Source organism: Candoia aspera, chromosome 3, assembly GCF_035149785.1.
Source record: "Candoia aspera isolate rCanAsp1 chromosome 3, rCanAsp1.hap2, whole genome shotgun sequence".
In the NCBI taxonomy this organism is placed as follows: Eukaryota; Metazoa; Chordata; class Lepidosauria; order Squamata; family Boidae; genus Candoia; species Candoia aspera.
Genome location: NC_086155.1, coordinates 87,859,203 through 87,882,330, shown reverse-complemented (window position 1 = coordinate 87,882,330; position 23,128 = coordinate 87,859,203). Strand labels below are relative to the sequence as shown.

General features: G+C 35.2%; 1 protein-coding gene across 3 annotated transcripts in view; it reads left to right on the top strand.

Moving 5' to 3' along the window:
* The window catches only part of FNBP1L (formin binding protein 1 like), a 74,404-nt gene that overhangs the window by 40,598 nt on the left and 10,678 nt on the right, over positions 1-23,128 (top strand). For 2 of the 3 annotated variants that reach the window (XM_063298302.1, XM_063298301.1), the window contains exons 3-9: positions 4,324-4,377; positions 5,202-5,349; positions 6,190-6,252; positions 7,770-7,874; positions 9,455-9,583; positions 10,299-10,445; positions 12,253-12,456. In XM_063298302.1, coding sequence (XP_063154372.1) covers positions 4,324-4,377; positions 5,202-5,349; positions 6,190-6,252; positions 7,770-7,874; positions 9,455-9,583; positions 10,299-10,445; positions 12,253-12,456 — 850 coding nt within the window. Of the gene's footprint in view, positions 1-4,323; positions 4,378-5,201; positions 5,350-6,189; positions 6,253-7,769; positions 7,875-9,454; positions 9,584-10,298; positions 10,446-12,252; positions 12,457-14,116; positions 14,276-20,855; positions 20,871-23,128 lie in introns of all 3 variants that reach the window. The other variant, XM_063298304.1, reaches the window with a different exon arrangement.

The following is a 23,128-nucleotide window of genomic DNA, read 5'->3' as shown; positions in this document are numbered from 1 at the left end:
AGCCAAATGATGTTTTAGTTACCTAAATTACTATATTTAGAAACTTTGGCAAGATATCTAGAGACTTTACTAGCATGAATTCTAAATTGAAAACAAATGTGGGCTCTTGTTTCTCAAGTATTCTTTTTTTTTTAATTGAAACTGAAAACATAAGAGGTTGATTGTGATCCAAATGTAGATGTGGCAGACTTTCATTCAGCAGTTATACAGATGAACTCATATTCTAAGGAGATTTATGCTGAAAAACCTATCATTCCATTGTTAATTGCTCCCAAAATAAAATGATTTTTCCTTAAAACTTGAAAATTATCAACAGTGGTACTGAGTGCTTTTCTCTAAGTGTTCCAGAGAAAGCAACTTTTTAAAATGGTGTTCTGTCTTCAGTTACTGTCTACTACTAGAGGTGTGTAAAATATTTCAATTTAAGCTATTTTGAATGCAAAACAATTTAAAACCATTTTCAGAAATGTTTTGAGTTTCAGAGTTCTGAGTGCAAAAACATTTCCAAAATGCTTAAAACTAACCTGTTTTGCAAAGTTTCATGCTCAAAATGGCTTGAAACACAATATTTTGCACACCTCTTCTATCTGTTTATCAACTAATATTTTATTTACCTATGCAAAGTGATTAAAATGTAACATAATACTGAAAGTGTGCTGAACTGGACAGAAGACCAGTGCTAGCTTTTGCATTTGCAAAAGTTACAGCAGGGGTTCCTAGACTTTTGCCATCAAACCTCTCTTTAGTGTAATCTTAATGTACCCACCTCCCTTAAAAATCCAAACACCAAAACGAACACAAATGAACAATGTTTTTCTTGATGTATTTCTGTTTGTAATTGTCAGTGACTGTAATAAAAATTCTATATTATTCTATGAACAATGAAAACAATGCAATAAAACTTTGGGAAAGGTGGATTTATTGTAACAATAAAGCTAAAAGGTTCTTCACATCTCCACTGGACCGTCTGCACCTCCCCAAGGGAGGTACACCTCATAGTTTGGGAAACCCTGAGTTACACTATTCTACTTTCCTACTCAAAACAGTGTTGCCAAAAGCAACAGTAAAGAAAAGATGACGAGAAATGAATGATATCATGTAGGTACCGTGTAAAATGTGGGTAAATGAACTGAGGCATTTCTCCATTAAAGACTCATGTGAAAGATGTCCACAAATTCAATATTGCCCTAAGAATTTGGGGGCATGTGTTTAATATTATTCAAGACTCTCCCAGGCATTACCAAAGTCAACATAGTGTGCTCCCCCATATATTTCTTAAAGACATAGATGGAAAATCCTAGTATCTGTTGTAACAGATGAAATGTTCACCAACTTTTTCCCATGGCTTTTACAGTATGTAGAATGTGTTCAACATCTGTTAACTATTTATAATCAGGCATTCTTCCATGGTTGCCATTTGTGAGAAACATTTCTTCTTGTCATCAACTGTCCTTAATTTTGAATAAGTCATTATTTCCCCTCTGCTAACTTCCCTGGTTTCTTTTGCTACTGATTAGGTGTGAGTATTACAGTGTTTCGGTGCAGGGTAATTTTCTTACAATACTTCTTATAGAGCAGGGTTAAATTTAAATTTAGTCCAAGGAAGAATGATTTATATTCTTAATGTATCACTTGAGGAAATGAAATGGATGTCCTGCTGCAAAATGTGAAATATATACCATTATTCCTTTGTGGGGATATTTATGAGCAATTTGGTAACTTGAGACCATTGGAATCCTTGGAATTTCTGCTGTATTCTTTAAGTGTTAGTCTTCTGCTGCTGCTACTCTTTACTATTTTCTGGACAATGGTTTATTTTGGCTGAAAAATCCATGTCTTTACTACTCTGGAAAAAGACAGGTAAAAAGGCTGCTGAATTTGTAATTATAATTTGTCAATCTGGGCGTAGAAAATCTTGGGTTTTTTTCTGTCTTCATTTTAGCCTTACTGACATTGCACAGAAAGAAAACACAATAGATTGGTATTGATCCGATATAGGTAGTCTTCGGGTTTCAACAGCAATTGGAACCGGAATTTTGGTCTCTAAGCGATGCAGTTGTAAAGTGTGACATCATGTGACCGCATCACTTAGCAATGGCAATCCTGACAGTCCTTGTTGCTGTCATTAAGTGAGAACCACGCAAGTTGTTAAGGTCCTCACGTGACTGCAATGTGGGAAGAGGCAAGAATCCAGAAGCGCTTGCTAATGCCGCTGAAACCGTGTCCCAGGCAAGCAGGCCAGTGGGTGAGAGCTATAGGTGAGTGGGTGCCACAGGCAGGCACTACATAGTAAGAGATCCCCATGCCACTCGGGGGTTCCTCGGGAGAAAAAGTGGGAGCAACTTACAACCTTCTGCCAGCTTCCTCATTGACTTTGCTTGTGGGAAGCTGGCAGGGAAGGTTGCAAATGGCGATCATGTGACTGTGGAATCCTGTAAACATTGTAATTGTGAGCCAGTTGCCAGTGCCCAAATCGCGATCACATGACTGTGGGGACACTGCAATGCCCACAACTTCATAACTACAAACGGTCGCTAAACAAGTGTTCACTAAGCGAGCATTATCTGTACTCAACAGTGGAATAATTTTCACTCTTTCTGCATATAAAAAAAAAATGAAATTCTGACACTGGTGTTAATATCAAGGCTGCTGTTTACCCAGTTTAACAAGAAACTGTTATTAAAAATTACAGTACATTTGATGTTCTTTGCAGATGGTTTCATTTTCGTATGGCAACTCTGCAAATTGTAAATGGGGAAAAGAAGGAGTTTCTTTTAAGTTGTTTTGTTGTCTCAGATGTGTTAGAAATTGTATCTAAGGTTTGTAATGTTGATAAGTTTACTGTTAAGAAAGTCAACATTGCAGTATGATGTATTAAAGTTTGTTCTGATTTGTGTTCAGTGCTGTGGTCATTTGATATATATATAACACCTTGAAGCAGATTGTCTGAAAATAAGGTTTAATGTTACCAGAATGCTACTGTAATAAATCCAAGGAAATTGTTCACATTCTGAATTACTGCATTTAATGTGCTAGATAAGACCAAGTATTTCTGTGGAGTCCAAAGACAAATAATTAAAGAAGGATCTTTCTGTGTTGAAGTGGACTCTTGACTCCAGTTTGCACATTGATATATGCTGCATTCTGTCTTGAACAAGGATGTAGCTGGGGATTATTTTGTATGGCTAAGGAAGTACCCATTCCTGGAGATGTTTGATCTGGCCAAAATGACATAGACCCATAGAATCATAGGGTTGGAAGGGACCTTGGAGGTCTTCTAGCCTACCCTCCACCCAATGCAGGAACCTTCATATTCTGGACAAATGGCTGTCTAGTCTTTTCTTGAAAACCTCCAGTGATGGAGCACCCACAACCTCAGGGGGCGATAATAGCTCTCATAGTCAGAAAATTCCTCCTTAGCTCAAATTTAGATCTCTCACTGTAAAGTTTCCATCTATTGATTCTTATCTTACCTTTAGGTGCTAGGTAGAATAAATCTACTTCCTCTTCCTGTGACAGTCCTTTATGTATCTGCTATCATGTCTCCCTTCAGTCTTTTCTTTTTTAAGCTAAACATACCAAGTTCTTTTAACTGCTCTTCATACAATTTAGTCTCCAAGCCCCTTACCATCTTTGTTGTTCTTCTCCGCACTTCTTCCAGTTCCTCAGCATCCTTTTTGTATTGTGGCAACCAGAACTGGACACAGTATTCTTGGATAACAGGGTAACTAACACATATGTTAGTTATAAGTTAGGTAACTATAAATAGCTGTGCACGGGCTTCCCTTTGAAAAGTATTTAGAAGTTCAGAAGGTCTTTAATGTTGCAACCCAGTTATTCAGCAGAGCTATAGGAAACATGTGCTACAAAAAAAGGTCACGTCCCATATGAGATTAACCATATGGTTCAAGATTTGTGAGGAAACGTGCTCTCATTTTCATAGTCACGAGAGGCACATTTGGTGGAAAAGTGAAAAGGGGCATTTTTATCTGTTTTTAATTTATTTGTCTTTATGTTTTATATTTGAATGTCATTTTACATCTTGCAGAAAAGTAGGTTAGTAAATGTAATTGAAAATAATAAATATTTAAATACTTGCATCATGAGTTCTTCAACCTAGTAATGGTGAATGTATGTAAATAATTATTTTACACAGTTGTGTAATTTGTTTATTTTAAACAATTTATTTTACACAATGTAAATAATGTATTTAAATATAAATACACTAATGCTGGGCAACTAATTGTCTTGTTTTTCTGGCTGAGACTGATCCTTAAGCATACCTTGCCCTTTTTTAAAGCCGATCTCTCTGTCTCTCAACAGAAATCTGGTGAAGAAATACTGTCCTAAACGTTCATCCAAAGATGAAGAGCCCAGGTAAAACAAATGTGAATTATATATGGATCTTGGTCTAATCCCACTATCGGTGTTGGTAGGATTTAAATGTTTAAACCAAGTACATTTCTCATGGAAGATAATTGTGTAAAATAAGTACTATTTTATAATGAAGTCTTCTAAAGATATCTGGATTAAAGAGACTTCCAGATTCTACTATGTACAAGACCTGATGACTTAAAAGAAACAGCAAACGTTTTATAAGTTTATGAGGTCTATTTTAAAAAGGTAACATCTTTGTTCTTCCTTTCCATACATTTTTCTACACTTTTTTCCTCCTCTCTCCTCCTTCCAATACTAAGCCTCCCCCGCTTAGTGCCAGAATAACGTGGCACATTTGATCCAACCCAAGGATCCAACCCTTCGCATCTGTAGCAAACATGCTCAGTGGATCATTCATAGGATGCATATGAGTGATACATTCCATTTTCAAGATGAAGCAAATCATTTCAGCATTAAGCTTAGTTTTCTAAGCCTCATAATTTGAGTTCATTCCTAAAATCAGTCTTTTCATTTCACATCTTGGCAAGTGCTTCTATTCTGCAGGGCCTCTGGGGACTATTCTTTATTCTTTTCTCCCTCCTGAAATTTGCTTCCATAAATTCCTGCTGATCTTATATTTTTGTAATGAGAAGTGGTTTTGGCATCTTTGTTTTGCATCTGTCTCTGAGGTTATTTTTTTTAAGGTCTGAACACCATGGTAGATTATGATAATTCCTTTCCTTGTTCTTTTGTGGAAGAAAAGCAGTTATACACCCACATTAATAATGTAACATTTTTTTTGTTTATTTTCTGTATTCTGTCAGGTTTACCTCATGTATAGCCTTTTATAATATTCTTAATGAATTAAATGACTACGCAGGACAGCGTGAAGTAGTAGCAGAAGAACTGGGACATAGGGTATATGGAGAACTGATGAGATATTCCCACGAACTCAAAACAGAAAGGAAACTGGTAAAGGATTTGCGGGGTGGGGGGAGGTGTTAGATTCCAAGTTACTGTTTTGTTGAACTATTTGTGGATGTCAGGGAGATTTAATTATTTGTTTTATCCAAAAATAGAACAAAAATTATTAGATATCTCTTCTGCTGGGCCAGCTTCTACACAGTTCTTCAACTGGTAGAGTTCTGCATTATTCTATTGCCAAAATGCAGCGAAAATGTACCTGCCTCTAAGATTCTAAAATGCAATCCATTTAAATGCATTTTGTTTGCTGATTTGTATTTTATTAAAATGCTTGTATAGTCCAATATATGTATATTCAGCAGGCCCACTGTATTCAGTGGAGCTGATTCCTTGAAAGAAGCTTCTGGTCGCAGCCTTAATTGTTTTGTAAATCCTCAGCAAGCTTTTTCTAGATTTAAATGTTGTTTAGTACCTAGTATATTTGAGTATTTTTAGATATATTACATTTTTAAAATAATGAAGGTGCTGTTGCATGTCTAATGCAGCTTATTTTTTTAGCAATGGGGATGTAGCAGTAGAACTTGATGTCAATGCTCTGCAATCCATGCAATTAAATAATCCATATAATTGCATGGATTGTATTTCTGTCCATTGCATCTCTTAAATTACTGATCTATATAAAAGGTAGTATATTTGCCACCTTTGGAAGAAAAAACAGTGGGTGTGTACTAATTAGTAATGTTGTTAAAATAATGATGCTTCTGTCATGATTTATATTCTTGTTTGGCATTCTTTTTTGCCTTTTTATCTTATCATTTTGTAATATTAAGCTGAACAGTTTTAACAGCAAGATGGGGGTTATAAAACCTCTTGTTTAATATCTTCCAGCATCTTCAGGAGGGCCGAAAAGCACAACAGTATCTTGACATGTGTTGGAAGCAGATGGATAATGTAAGTTTTCTTTTATTCCTTTTCTGGTTTTCTTAGGATTGCATAGTTTTATGGATGACTGATGCCAGAGTGAAGAAATAATGAGTTAACTTGGTTATCACTGAGCCACCACAGTGCTTTCATTGTTCAACAGCCAAGATAGATTATTATGTTTGTTAGACCATTACGGTGCTGATTCCTCAGTAACTAATATCTGCAGGAATATGGCTAAAAGATTTACAGACTATATTTCAGCTGCATTAAAATGTTGCCTACCCTTGTGGGTCTGAAGCAGGGATTTATTTTGATAGGCCAGAGGCTTACTTTTATTTAAATCTTGAGAATCATATCCTCCCCTGCTAATTTGTACTCTTTTGAATTACCTTAGATTATTTTTTTTTAATTATCCTCAAAGTATTGTATAGTATACTAGTGTAATTAAAGGGGAGGAGGTGGGTTACATAATGTTAAATAGAGAACTATTTTAGGGGGAAAAAAGATATTTTAAATCAGTAGAACTTAAGGGTAACTAAGACTGCAATCCTGTATGTTTGCTTCCCTGGAAATAAAAGTAATTAAATATAGTGGGATTACTACAGAGTAGTATGCATTGGATTGCAAGAAATGCAAAATATCCAACTATTGTTGAAGTCTCAAAATGCAAAAGAGAAATTGTCAATTTCTGTGGTCTTTATCTTCATCGGCCAAATTATATGAACCATCTTTTTCATTCCATTCTATCAAATCATATTTACTGGGCTGGCCCATGTCTTTCTGAAAGACTATTTTGAAGGAGACAAGTAATGATAACGGCACCCCCAGTATTTATAAAGTGCTGTTCTCTAATGTACAGGGTGTCCATAAATATTATATTAATAATCTTTACAGTTAATGTTATATTTCAGATGCAGGGAGCATTTCTATGCTACATATGAGCTTTCAAGAATGTAAACACTACTAGGCTGTTCAGACTAGTTGTTCACCTACTCTTAATCTGTGTTTGTGTGTGTGTATAAATAAAATACTCTTATTAGCCTCAGACTATTAGTTCTTGTAATAATATAGTTTAAGTCATGTATTGAGTAATTTTTTTCAGGCAGATGGAATGCTTTCATATATGGTACCAACCATGGTACTGTTCACCTAGAGGAGGGGGCTTATTCAGGGTTAAATGATTGTTCTTAACTATATTTGCACATTATGGGAATCCATAGCTACCTAATGAACAGAGCTTCCTAAAATAGTGGGGCATGCAATAGAGAAGAGTTAGCTTTGCTAATCTTTATATTCTTTTATTTCTAGCGTTGGATGAATATGCAATTGTGCGGTTAGAGGATGTGGGAGGTTTTCAAATCTAAGAATTAAACAATTACAAAATAAAATGGCCACCGGTAAAAGGGAATAGTGTGTGTAGAATAACATGTGTAGAATAGTTTTCTTTTCATCTTAAAATAGTATGGATCTGAATTGTAACTGTGAGAGTAATACAAGCACTGTGGTAATTTGTATTGATTTGCAACTATGTCATTGCATTGTAGAGCAAAAAGAAATTTGAAAGAGAGTGCAAAGAAGCAGAAAAGGCACAGCAATGTTATGAGAGACTGGACAATGATACCAATGCCACTAAAGCAGATGTTGAAAAAGTAAGATACTGTTATTGGAAAATAATAGTTCATATGGCTATGTTTGGAAATGTTGTTTATTGAAAAAACACAATATTTTGACAATTTAAAGTAGGTATCAAAGTGTGATGAATTAGAGTTTCAGTCATCACATATTTTGATTTTTCAAAGTATGGCTTGAAAGTTCAGGAGTAAATTTCCTATTTATACTCCAGCCCAGTAGTGTGCAAAACATTTCATTTTGAAAGTTTCTGAATGCAGAATTTCATGAAATGTCCCATTTGGTTGGTAAAACTGCTGTGAATGCTTGAAACAGCCTGATTCACATTTGAAAGAGCAGTTTCCACACATGTGGCAGGACCTTCTGTGAAATGTCAAGCACAAAACTTTTTGAAATGCAATTTTTATAGTCCCCTGCTCTAGCCACCCTTGGCATAATAGATTGTTTTCTGTTAAGCTACAGAGTAGTCTTATAAATCCAAAGCAGTAAATTGTGGCTTGGGCAAATGATTGAAACCCACAATTCAGTCTTCCGAATATTTATCACAACCAGTTTGCTGATTCAGATTTCACAGCAAGCCATTGCTTAATGATGTCCCTGAAGCTTCCTTACGTAACTATTTATTTAATTTTTAAATTTAAGAGAGACATTTATTTCAAATACAAAAAAAGTATGGGTAACAGTCAGTGTAAAGGCTTTAATATATTAAATGAAAAATAACATTAAGAAACTGTATCCCAGTCTCTTATCTACTTGTCTGGTATGTAATATTGGATTGTGATTGAATAAAAGCCATAAGTAAGGGTACAGCATTCTTAATAACAGATCTTATGCATTGTCTACTTTTATCTAAGTTTCAGTAACCTCTCATGATTATCATGTCATGTTTGTTTTTTATATATTGAAGTGTTATGTTCCTAATTAGATTTACAGTTAGTGATTTTTAATACCATTCATTGCAGAGCTTTATTCTCAAATATAACTAATTATTTTGCCTTATAAAATCCCGTTATTATAGGCATCCGTTTCTGTTGTAGGAATATGCTTTTCTGCTTGTGTTGGTGGGATTTCTCCCATTCTTTGTGTCTATCTGTCCCTTGTGTATATTGTTGTGTCTGTTTTCTCTTAAAACTTGTAGATACAAAGAGGACCAAATAGCAAAACATACATCATGACACTAACTCTGCTCCTTTTGTACCTGCATTACAATGTTGCATGTAAGCATATAAGGAGCAAAGCTTGTGTTGAGACATCACAAGATAGGTTATGTCATTTTGATGACATTTTGGCTTGCTTTGCAGGTCCCTGAAGGTAGCCCCTCCTTCTGTTTAGTCTCCTTTGTAAATGTGTTAGTTGAAAGTAGCCCGGAGACAGTGGTGGGATTTGTGCTGGAATAACTGACTACCAGTTAAAATCAAAGCATTTTTCTGAAGGTTGACTTGCTAATTGTGAAGTAGTTTCTATAATTTACAAATGTTAACGAGAGGATATGTTGGGCACTAAGATGTCAGTGGGAATGGAAGATGATGAGCATGCTGCTAAGTAAGAATTTCTTTTAAAAATGATTTAAAACTTTTATTGATCCGACCCCCTTTTTTAGGCAAAGCAGCAGTTAAACCTGCGTACACATATGGCTGATGAAAATAAAAATGAATATGCTGCACAGTTGCAAAATTTCAATGGTGAACAGCACAAGCATTTCTATATTGTCATTCCTCAAATATATAAGGTAAGTTTTGCATCTAAATGAAGTTGGTCATTGAAGAGAATGAAGGTAATTTCCGCAAGTACCTTAACATTTTCAAATCAGAATTTGGGGTAATTGGGTTCTCACTCTCTCTTTCTCTCTCTAAAACACATACCCACATCCCCCCCCCCCACACACACATAATGCTCCTTCCATCAAGCACTCCCTTCTAGATTCTGTCTTGTTATTTAAAAGTAGTATATAATTCTAGAAGTGAAGAATGCCCACTTATTTGTTATTTGTGGGACCTGAAAATGTTTTAGAAACATGCAAAAGGCAAATTAATTATAGCATAAGCTTTTATTTCAGAGTGTATTCTATAATAAATGTGTCAGTTTTTAAGTTACTCTTCCTTGTTTTTATTACAACAGTCTTAGATTGCATGTGGAATACAAATCATGACTTTAATTATTGATGACTGAAGTTAATACTTTCCAACTCCAATTGATTTTAGAAGGACATTAGTTGTGTACTTGTGTTCATTTCAGAAATGTGAATACCATTTTAAGAAATGAGCAAATTTTAGTGAATACTCAATAGAACTAATGACCCACAGATAATACATATTTAATTCAAATGTATCTAGTGCTTGGTTAAAAGACCACAAATTGTAAAACTGATAATCATAGAGAGGACAATGTTCCAGTGTATTTGGAATATTACTATACAGTTGTTCAGGCTAGTCTTTATTCCTTAGCACCTTCAAGAAATGGATGAACGACGAACCATCAAACTTAGTGAATGTTATAAAGGATTTGCAGATTCTGAGCGGAAAGTTATTCCAATAATCTCAAAATGTTTAGAAGGAATGATTGCTGCAGCCAAATCAGTTGATGAGCGCAGGGTAAGTTAAATTTGTTCTGCGTAATTGAATGCAAGTACTAAGCACATTGCTGTGGAAGTAAATCTAACTTTGTAGATCACAATTACATTTTCTTAGTAGACTAGAGCCTAGGTCAGTCAAACTTAAGCAACTTAGGTCCCACAAAGCAAAATACAGTCAGCCACATAGGTTGCTTTCCATGAAATTAATAGCTTTCTTCCCCCTTTTCCTGACATTTTTGTTGAAGAAGCAGCAAAAAGTGGAAGCTGATCAAATTACAGCCAGACCTCATTTAGTGACTACCTCAGTTAGTGACACTTCACAAATATGACAGTAGTAAATAATAGTAAAAAAAATACTTTCTTACCAATGCACGCACTTACGCCCAAATTGCTGCACTGGACAACAACGTACGCTGGAGTGAGAATAACAGTGGCATTGCTGCACAGGAGAACTTTACCTCATGAGGCAGCAGCAAGCAGCAATCTTTACAGTGTGTGTGTCTCTCAGTCAGGTGGTTGGCTTGATAACAAAATTCTTAAAGAAATATAAGCATAAGTGACTACCATTTTGCCAGAATGAACTGTGGTCGCTAAATGAGGACAGACTATTGTTTGCAATCCACCCAGCAGATATGGCAGCCAATCTCATTGGTGGGGTTTCAGGTTTGCACATCTCATATAGATAATTATGGAAAGTTATCATGTTTAATTGATATTTTTATCTCTCTAAGCACTGCAGGCTATTTAATATTGCATGTTTGAAAAGTAAAGTAGTCTAATATTTTTACATATCCCCAAAGGGGAATGTTGGATCTAGATGCCATTCAATGCATAATCTTAAACTTCTAGAACTTGATTTTAAGTAAATGCTTATATTTCTTTAAGAATTTTGTTATCAATTGGGCCTACTGTAACTGAACCTAATGTCTCTCAACCACTGCAAGATTTTACATTTATTCAGTTTACGTTTACATTGTTTTCCTTTTTTGCATTTGTGTATGTAAATGTATATTACGTGTGTATTGCTGTAGCTTAGCCTCATGACTAGTGTGTGTGTGTGTGCACTATGTCAAAATTAGAGTAGACTGATATTGAAGAAAGCAAACATATAGCAAACCTATTAGGATAGTACTTGCAGTATTTGGCATCCCTGATTCTGTATTCTGGGTTTGATATAGAGTAGGGATGGCTTCAAATGTAATAAGGTGCTAAGAAGCTGCTTCCTGCTTCTACTTAAGTCCGTTTTATTCCAAATGGAATTTCTTGTGTTCAGTACCTACTTGATGAAAGTGAAACTGTCTGTGTCTTGGGAATTGATGCATTTCTACATGTAACAGTTCCAGTTTTGATATAATGATAAAGGAATAGGAAATACAGGATATCTGCAGTTTTTGTTTTCTCTACAGTAATGCTTAAATTCAAAACAGAGACCCTGAAAAATAGTGTTGTAAAGTAATTTGCATTAATTTCTGGTAGTGTAATGGGCAGAAGGAATAACCTTGAGAGACAAGGTTAGAGCTGCAGCATAGACAGTGGTCTGTTAAAACAAAATCTGAACCCAAACCAGAAATGTGTTTTGAGAAGGCAACTCAGAATTCACCCTTCCTAGTTCTCTGGAACATAAAGACAGGGAGCGGGGAAGCACTTTCAGGCTTGCAAGTTTCTGTTGCTGTAACCTGAACAATAGAAGTAGTATTAGTATTCATGATTTTGCTTTCCTGGCCTGGAATGCTTTGAAGGGCTGACAGGTAGTCTCTGATTGTTGCATTAGTTAAATGTGATATTTAAGCCATTAACTGCATATATCTTGTATTTCTCCCATAAAGGATTCTCAAATAGTAATAGACTCCTTCAAGTCTGGCTTTGAACCTCCTGGAGACTTTCCATTTGAAGATTACAGTCAACACATTTACAGGACTGTCTCCGATGGAACGATCAGCACACCAAAACAGGAAGGGATGAAAATTGATGCAAAAACCACTGTGGGCAAGGCTAAGGGCAAACTGTGGCTTTTTGGGAAGAAACCAAAGGTAAAAAAATTGAAAGGTATCACATGATTGCACACGCAAGGTTGTGATTCAGTGATGAAAGGTTGCCTTTTGCAATAGAATAATCAGATTTATTCTTGTTGGCAGCTTGTACGGGGCACAACTGTCCATTTTGGAAACTGGGTTCTGGTATGCTCCAGAGTAAAGCTGTGCTATCTTGAACATTTTTGTCTCTCTTCCCTACATAACCCAACTATGGGACTCCAGCAGCTGAGCCCCAGCAAGCCAAAAGCATTTACTGTGACTGATTAGAGCTATAATACTGAAATTGCCCTGGAATTGTAAGACTGTCATGATACATATCAGACAGTGACTTGGCCAGCAACTCCTGCAATTGATCTGAACAGTTGTAACAACTTCTGTAGTTGTTGCTGGACTGTTAGGCCATGCAATATCTTGCCATCCATATGGAACTGTATTTGTTGAGATAGAGGTACTCTGGTGGACTGGAGGGAGATTAATAAGCACAATCAGTTTAATGTTTTTAATTTACATGATAAATATAATACAATTGGGGGTATAGTTTATGTAAGCTTTTTGTGTCCTGGTGAAGCTTTCTTGAGTTCGTGTTTATAAGATAAAACTTGGGAAAAAGTGAATACTATTGAGAAGTGGGTAATCTGAAGGTTCAAATGGAAGTTAGCATTAGTTCCTTTGGGAGAATGAAAAACTAGCAATATTAAGTCTAAGTTGACCCTATAATTATAGATATTGTTAGCATTGGGACCACAAAGAACATAAACAATATTTTATTTTTATTCATCTCATTGAATTGTAGTGGATTGTATGGGAAACTTGTGTAGAAAGTTTTAATACTTTAGATAAAAGAATGCAATTGTAATTTCTAATTGCATGGTGTATCTCTATTAATATTTGAAGCCATTTTTTTAGCTCTGGTTTCATGTGTCATTAAAATGGTAAGGCTTTTAATTTTATTTTTTCATAGTGAGAAACAAATGTAATATACCACAGATATAAATAAAATGTCAATGCCTATTGTATGTATTTCCTTTCATGTCTGTAGTTTATCAATGTGTTTTTGAGTTAGTCCAGAAGGGGTAGCTTTCGTGGTGGTTTTGAAATTCTTGGGAGCTCAACCTGGTCTTTATCATGCTGATAGTGAAAAACAAGAGTTTTGTGATGCCTTAAATACTAATATTTTTATTATAAGTTTTTATTATGATATAAGTTTTATGATGACACATTTTGTTGCTGATAATTATAATGATGAAAACATAAAATGTTATGGGCTTGGATCCAGACCCAGGGTGCTGAAATGGAAGATTTTTTTCCTATTCCCAAAGTGAATGAATCATTCAGTGGAGGTTGCCATAAACTGAAAGAAGGAGATTATTTTCACCTGTTCTCTCTCTACCTCCAGTTCCACCTCTCATACTATTTTTTTAAAGTCCTCCAATCTTCTGAAGCATGTTTTCGAGAGGATAGTTACTGTGAGTTTCAGAAAGAGGGGTATTTGGTTAAAATCTCCCCTTCTATCCAGTTGTGGGATCATTCAGTTGCAGAATTCTGTTCCTTTGTTACTCTGGATCCAATCCATGATTTATTTCTGTATTGAAAGGAGAAGACAGAATTTTCGCCACTTTGAATGTTTGCCTTATCTCTTCCTTTCTTTCTGTGTCAGCCACAGTCCCCACCCCTTACCACTACTAGTTTATACACGTCCAGTACTTCTAATGGTTCCCAGTATCCCATATTCTCCATTGAACAAATGCATTATTGCATGAGTGAAATAAAAACAGGGAAGCCCAGAATGCCTTCTTTCAGAAGCCTCAAAAGAGGGGTAAGTTTTATGAGTTGTAGGTGCATGATGGCGCTATGGTGTGCTTCTGTGTGGCTTTTGTAGTACCTTCCACCATCATAAGTTTTCTACTAGCAATGGTACAGTCAATAATCATCTTGCTTAATTCCATGTTGTGTAATAGTTATGCTTAGCTCCACAGTGAATGTTAATATTAAAAATAGCTGTCTCCGATGGTATTACAAAGAAGATGTTGAGTGCATGTTCTCATTGTTTCCTGAGTGTACTGTAATGTATTGGGAACCAGAAATTATTGGTAAGGAAAGAGAAGTGAGATAATTACAAGGAACGGGTTGATTGCTATCTTGTTTACTGACTTTTCTAACAAAGGGGTATAGATTTTCTGAGGCATTTTATAAAAGTCATGCTGACAGCTACCCATACATGTCTCAGATGTTTATAATAAATAATTATGAGGAAAGGCAGGTATTTTAATTGTTTTATTCCAGCCTTGTCCCTTATTTGCGTATTTCCCCCTGACCTATCCTCAAAACAATCTGATGAGGAAGTCTAGGCAAAGATACAGTATCTGTTCCAAGATCTTTGTTCTTTTAATTGGTTCTAATAAAGGTATCATCCAAGTATAGACTTTGCATTGGTTAATTTTGCATCTCAGTAGAGACCGGTTCTTTATGATCAAACTCCAATGTTTTTACCTTTGCACCACTGACTTTCTTCATATGTGAATAGTGGATCCAACATCTCACTATGAGCTTCCCAAGACATGTAGACTAGTCAGAAAGATGTGTTTCTATCAGATGTGTCATGAGTACTGATGGTGAGCAGGAGGGGGTCCCTATCCAGTGGGGAAAATGCATGCGTAGTACTGAGGAGTTAAGCAGCCATTCAAAGAGACACAGATCAGACCCACCTTGACTTTTGGGGTTTATCTGTCTGGGTTTTTCCCACGCTTCTTCAGTTTGTTAGGATTTTCTGTCTAATGTAGCAGTAATAAAACACTAGAGACCTATTCCTTGTCTCAGCATGGTTTCCTGACTGTTAGGACAAGGTGCCTCTCCTCAAATATTTGTTATTTTATGAATTGTAAAGTGATTGGGCACAAGTCTAAATTATAGGGTTCATTTTCTTTTATGTTGACCTCCATGTTACTGCCCTTTAGTGTGAATTTGAGTTTAGCTTTGGCTACCCATGAACTGACACTGGCTCATGGTCAGAATATACATTTCTAAATAAATATTTTGTGAATTTTGTATAATTAATGTAAAACTCATTTTAAGCCACCTTGAGTATTAGCAAGCTTTTTAGTTTTTCAGATTATTGATTGCAGTGGGATATCTTAAAACATTAGCTTCTGGGAAGCATAGTTTCATTTTTTAAAAATCTGCTTGCAGTTTAATAGTTTACATACACACAAACACAGATCTCTCTCTCTTCATTTTATGTATAATATTTTAAAGGCAGTGCTCTTTATTTTAGTGGTTAATTTATTGTTATTTCCTGACAGACATTTTTGTTTAGTCATTTATGGATTACCATTAAGAGAGAGGTTCAGGAAGTGTGCTTACTAATTTATAATGACAGATTCTGCAAACGGAGTTTGTTCTAAGGAAGAAGTGATCTCCAGTCAACATTTATTATTCCATGACAAATGGACTAGCATTAGATTGTTTGGCTCTGAAATACATTCTCTTATATATGTGGGAGTCTAATACTGAGGTTTGATAACCAGAAATTGATTGGATCTCTCTCTTTCTCTCTCTCTCCCTCTCCCTCTCCCCCCCCCCACTCATACACATACACATACACAAAGAAAAATCATGATAAAAACCATACACACACACAAGAACCCGAACCGAAATTGATTATAACCTTATGATATATACCTATTATAGTTGGGCATGTTGGTCTTGAGAGAAGCAGTTCAGAGTCCAAAGATATAAGCAGTTCTAGTTAATTATTGGAGGTACGTTCTCATTGTAATGAGCTGTTGGGTCCCTTTTTTCTGTTGGCTATAGAGTTCTTATAATTTCCTTGTCTTACATTAGAGCACTGTGATATAGTTACTTTTCCTCTTAGCATCTGGGTTTTAATCTATAATTTTTGCTCTATGTCCTAAAATATTTCAAATTTTGCCCCCCCCAAAACCCAAACCTTCATTTAGAACAAATTGTATGATTAGACTTCATTAAAAACATATATTTGGATTATAATTTTGTTATTTTTTCACACTTAAGGTTTTCAGATAACTTAGATTTTATGAGGAGAGAAAAAGCAAATTTGGCAAGGGTTCTCATTTTTGGTTGGAGTTAAAGAAGCTAAAGGTGATAAAATCTTTCTTAGCCTTCCTTTATATCTCTGAAACTTAGCTAGATTCTGCACTCATGTTACATCTAATTCTTATATAGCATATTTACAGTCATAGGAATGTACACAGCCCATATCCAGCATTCTGAGAGGAAATGCTGATTCTTAGCTTTATTTATTTATTTATTGATTGATTGATTGATTGATTGAATTTATGTAGCCGCCCAGCTCACAAACAAATGACTCACATTTCCATCTCACAAATAATTACTGCAGTAACAGAATCGAATCTTTAATAAGTTTGTAGACCATTAAAAACCTAGTTTGCAGTATCTCCTTTCTCCTAACTATTAATCATGCTGGCTATCTTGAGAAGATTTATGAATAACTCCTTACTTGAAAAAATGATAGCTGCCAAATTTAATGATACTATCAGAGTTGTACAGATTTAACATTAGTCTTGCACAACTTGAAAGGGACAATCCCACCTTCTTTATTTGGTAGCTTCATTTACCAGTATCTTCCACAAAATTCTCAACTGTGGATTTTATGCAAGAACTACAGGAAAGGATGTTTCTTTGGGAAAAAATCAGTGGAGAGAACTGAGATTCCTCCTTCTATCCTTGGCATATAGGGGCTAGTGAAAGAAACTGCTAATAAATGGTATCTTGATTATGCTCAGTGGCCTTTAAAAGATCTTATTAATACATCTATTTAGTGCTAATGACAATTGTATTAGATGATTTTGACCTGTAAGGACATTGACTTGCATCATGTTCCAGTAACTATGGTTTACACACAGAGCTCTATGTGAGGGCTAGAATCTAATCTCCTCTAGTGATTGGGAAATGATCTGTAAAGATATACAGGGAATATATACAATCCCATATCATGGCTCAACAGAGGTTTGTTCGTGCCAAATAAGCACACTGCTTCTCGTTATTAATTTATAGTCGACATTCTGACTTGAAATAGCTTTTCCCATATTGGACAAAATGGCTAAACATTTCAAAACCCAACAGTTCACAGTATCATCAGCCTTTGATTATCATTTTTAAAAACTGAAATTAATCAAGAAGTGGTGTAACCATTATGAGGAAGAGGATAATTCATATACTTTTTTTTTTCCTGAATAAAAAGGTATAGACTTAAACAGCTCTCAGCTTTAGCCATCCAGTGGCATCTTAACATATCAAAAACAGAGGAAAAGACTAACATAATTACAGTTGTTATTGATGTTGCCCCTAATAATAATAAATACAGCAGTGTTACTTAATGCAAGGGTAGTGCGTTTTTATGTATTCATTTGATAAAAAGTCCAAATGTTTATTCTGAGGAGCCTTTCATGATAGTTCAAGATGCAAATATTGGTTCAGTATTTCAGGTAAGCTGATGTGTTTGAGACTTGAAATCTTATACCTGTACATCATATTCATACAGCCATAAGCCACCCAAATTATATCTTTTTAAACAAAGGGTATGTTTTATTTCAGTAAAGATTCTACCTTTTTTCTGAAAACCTGGCAAGAATTACAAATATTACTCAAATAATAGTGGATGTGTCCACCAATATAAGCTATCAAACCAGATGTTTAAACACTCTCCTAAGCCATTGAATACAGCATAAGTTGAAAGACTGTAAATCATACTGATGACTGTAGAATTGTGGAAGGCCTATTATGTACAACAGTTCTTGTTTACTTGTTTGATAAAGAGCCCACATACATAAGTCAGTTTGTCTTAAAAATAATCTGTGTTCTAGTAGGATGATTTCTGTACTTTCCTAGATCATGCAAATCCATTTTAGCTTAAATTTTGCCAAGTTATATTTTTAAATTATTAATTTAATAATTTTAAGGATAACTCTTAAGATACAGAATAATCCTAATCATGTTTTGAGTTCTTAAGAATTGGTGTATCACAACAGTGTTTATTATTGTAGGCCATCTACGCTGTCATAATATGCAGATGCCTCTTTGCCCATTCATAAGCACACCTTTGAAGGAATACCAATTCCAAGATTGGTTGCTGTTTTTACTCTCTTAGATTTGGTTGAGATATGTCTAAAAATACTCACTGAATTTGCAATCTCCTTCCTTACCCTTCTTTAATAACAGGCCTGCAACTATGGTATATCACAGATGCCCCAAGATAAAGGAATACTTTAAAAACCTATGCACAGATTTTCAGAAGATATCAAATAAATTCATTCATTCATATATTTAATATTGTGTAAGGCAAGAAAATACCAAAATACAATATAATATCCCAGAACAATATATCTGTCATGCGCTGCCTACCGCTGAGTGAAACACAGACACTGTTTCAGGAAAAGCAGGTTCAGGTTTATTTCAGCGTAGTGCTGGACGAGAAAAAAGCTGAGAGTGAAGGGAGCGCGCCGGTGCGGGGTTTAAATACCCCGCGCCGGTCAGCGCCCCCTCACTTTGGGATGCGTCATCCCCCCTTAGTCCTGCATGCTTTCGTGCTGGTAGGTGAAGGGTTGCGGGGCCCCTGCTGGTGCCCCGGGATTGCCCATAATCTGTTTCTTCCTTTGGCCGGTGATTGCTGTCAGCTGGGCGATCTCCGTTGCGCTTTGCTGACAGCTTCAGGTGTGCCTCGTGATCCGCCCTGTCTTTGTCTTTCCTTCTTCCTCTTTTGTGTCCTGATGGCTGAATCATCCGGCTGGGGTCTGTGCCTGTTGTTGTGCGTGCTTTGCTTATCTTAAGTCCCTTCCTCTGCTTCCTAGGTATTGTCATGTGTGCCGTTGTGCTGATGTCTTCAGCTCAACGGCACTCATGACAATATCTCAGTATATATGAGCAATATATATTTAGTTATTATAATTTCTTTGAATATTATCTTTCACTAAGGCACTGTCTTTTCACAAGTCTACCACATATGAAAAATTCTGATTACAGGTCCTCCAATGTTTTGATGAATAAGGATGAAATATTTGTGCTAATCTAGTTGGAGTTAAATGCCAGTGATGTAATATCTTCTTGCATTGTTGCTGGTCATTGACCAAATAAACATTATTACTTACTTATTTTCTTGCTTCTCTTGTATGGAATCTGATAGAAAAATACCTGATTTCCAAAGAGTTTTTCTCTTCCATTTGTTTTCCCACATCTGTATTCCAAGCTTTTTTTAAACCTAGAGGAGGGGTCAGTGTATCACACAGTTAATTTAGCCTTTGGCCTAGGATTTATTAACTCTGCATTGTTTAAAGTTTAGGTCAATATATTGTAAAAACTCATAGCATGGTATCTATAAAGTATTTTTGGGTATATTTAATTCTTTCATGTTGATACATTGGCAGCCACAAAGGGGGAAAATGACATCATGCTAATGACATGAATTACATAGTGTATGTCATTTGTATCATGATGCCAGGGTATGACTGACACAAATTACACCATTAATTTAATTTGCAACATGACACCATGATGCCTGTGACATCATTGTGACTACCACCAGATACTTATATTCTAGTATGGGGTTGTTAATTAAGAACAGATTGCCTTTTAATATTTTTTTTCTACTGTGTTGCAGCAAAGGGGAAAAAAAGATTATCCCAGGATCAGTACATATCCTTTTCTCCACTAATAAAAATCTTTTGGAGAAAAATCCTCCAGTTCAGTTGCTACAACATTTCTGTAATTTCATTTAAGTGCTTGTTTTTTTACAACAGTAGTGGAAATCCTTTTAATACATGGCTTAATTTATTTAGGTTTCACATTCTTATGTCCACTTGAATGACCTTGTTTTCACTATTTTCTTATAAAGATAAATCTAGCTAAAAAGGACTGGAGAAGTGCATGAGACTCAGCATTTGGGAGCTTTATTTAAAGGTTGCCGTTTTGTTCTAAGTTAAATGAGGGTATACTGTAGATTTTGACTGTAAACAAAGACCATTGCCATTGTCAAATGCTTCTGCGCTGTACAGTGTTCCTGTGTGCTATTTTTTTTAACAGTGTAGAAATAGATATTTTATTTAAAATAGCAAGGTTATAGTGTACTTCTAAACTGTTAGGCTGTTGCTTCTGTTTTAAACCATGAGTGCCTATAACCTTCATGTATACATATTGCAATACTTTAGATGATGCTTAAAATGATCATTTTAAGGACATTTCATAATAAGGAACGCTTGGTAGCAAACCCCAGTGAATTCCGTGTAAATATATACCAGATTATCTGGAATGGGGTGGATATTTTATATTTAGAAATCTTCCTAAATACTGGTTGGTAGTATGCAAATAATTTCCTGTTTCTTTCTGTTTTCAACTAAACTGGTCAGTGGTCGATGAAGACGGTAAGGCCTGTGTGCTGATCTGTCTGCTGTAGTTCGTAACAACAGCATGAAATAACTTATCCATTTCATAGTTGCTTTGAGTCAGTCAGATTGTACATACTTTTGTTTGTCATTTTGTCTCATAGTCCATTTGTGCTTGGTGTAAACGAAACAAATTCCTGCTATTTTATATATTGTATTACAGATCTGATGCAGCTAATTTTACCTACAGTTCATCTTATAAAGTAGGATGTGTTAATGTCTTTATGAAATGAGAATAATTTTACCTAGTGCTTACTTGAGCTTTATTTTATACACAAAATGTATATGAATTGAGTCCACAGGAACAATCAGTTTTGTGTGTCATAGAGTTGCTCTGTTTGAATTATAGAATATTTGTAATTATTTGGGGATGAACTCCCATTTCTTCATCCAATTCCAGAATAGGCAGGGGCCCTACAGCCCTTGTGCATCCTTTAAAAGTGCTCTGAAGATTTTGGAGATAATAGATGAAGCATACAAGAGGATTTAGGGAAGAAAAGAGAATAATTAGCTTTGCATAAGAGGTCTTCTACTTACATTACATTGGATTTCATCCGTTATTTAGAAGTGATGTAAAGCTGGTCCATTTGGTGATAAAATAATCCATCATTAACATACCATTAGAAAATTTACCAATTTTCTGATTTCTGATTTACTGATTACGTTGACTTAATCAGAAAAAAAAAAATCCTTAACATATTTTCCAGTGCAGTTTTATATACTTGTCAAGTTGTATTCAGGCTTGGTTTAAAAAAAACCATACTAAATCTATTACCACACATTTTGAGTTAATGTTCTATTAACATCATTTGCAATTTAAAAAAAAATGAATTTAAAACTATTGAAATATATCAAGATAATTCTAAACATTTAATGCTATTATGGAAGTAGTAAGAAATGAAACTTGGATTTTGAGTTTAATTTACTGTGATAAAAGAAATATTAAAGAGTATAATATTAAAACCGCATTAAAACTTAATAATATGCATGATCATAATACTGCATAATGTTTTAGTTTATTTTGTGAATCGGCAAGGAAGTTGATACGTTTCTATTGTTTAATATAAAAGAGTTGCTGATAAAGGTGCCTAATAGACTTGGAAAAAAGAAAGGGAGGATGTAAATATGATTTTGGCTGTCTTTGCAATTGATAAAGAAAGCATGAAACATAATTTCCATGAACGAGTGTTATTATAGGATCCACAGTCTCCTGCCGCTTTTGTCAAAATGAGGAAACCAACATCCTGCTGCAAGCTCTGCCCCTTTTGGACATGTGTGCAACATCACAAAAGTGGCAGGGCTCGCAGCATGATGCTTCTCTCAGGCTGCTTTGTTTGACACATCCCTGCAGATGCTGCTGACAGTTATATTAATTCTTTGACAGAAACTTAGACAGAATTCAGTAGAAATGATACGATGTGATAGAAAAAGCTAGAAACCAATTTTGCTTGTTGTACTGAAGGCAGTTACCTTTATCTGAAATTAGTTTTAAAGGCAGCAGTCTTGGAAGAATCCCTGGGTTATTCAGGCTGTAATCCGATTCAATTTCTTTGGAACGTGGGTATTCCTAGCTCTTATGGGATATTCTTTGTACATGGTGAGTGATTCCTGTGTTATATTTAAGAATTTAAAAATTATGTAAGAGTAAAAAGTTCCCATGAAAACTGTTTTTATTAAGTGGCATAGAACACCACTAACATCAGTTGAATTGTAATAATTGAATATAAGATGATATGAAATCATTATGTTTTAATGTTATTGTATTTAGGGACTTCACTAGACAGTCTGTCTGAAAAAATGTATACAGCAAAACTATTGATCTGGAAAGATTAGTATGAAATTATGTAGGAAGATGGACTTAATAAGCCTGATTGTTCAGCTTCTCTAAGCAGATGGTAAACCATAAAAACAGACTTGTAAATTCCTGTTTGGCTTGTAATTAACCAATGAGTACTATAGTTAATTTGTTAAATGGTTAATCACATGTGTTCAAGTAGGTGGATTTGTGAATTTTTTCTTTATAACAGCTTGTTTATAGCTTGGGATTAGCTAATTATGTTCCCAGCCAACTAGTGAATGTGATAGAAATTGCTTGTATTCTCTTCAATATATTAGGAGGGTTTGGAAAGCAATGTTTTTGTAGGTAATAAAGTTTTCTGTTAAATTCTGTCTGAGTTAATGCTGAGTAATTTGACTTAGGGGTATAAAGTAACTGTACACAAATTAAACTTTCCAGA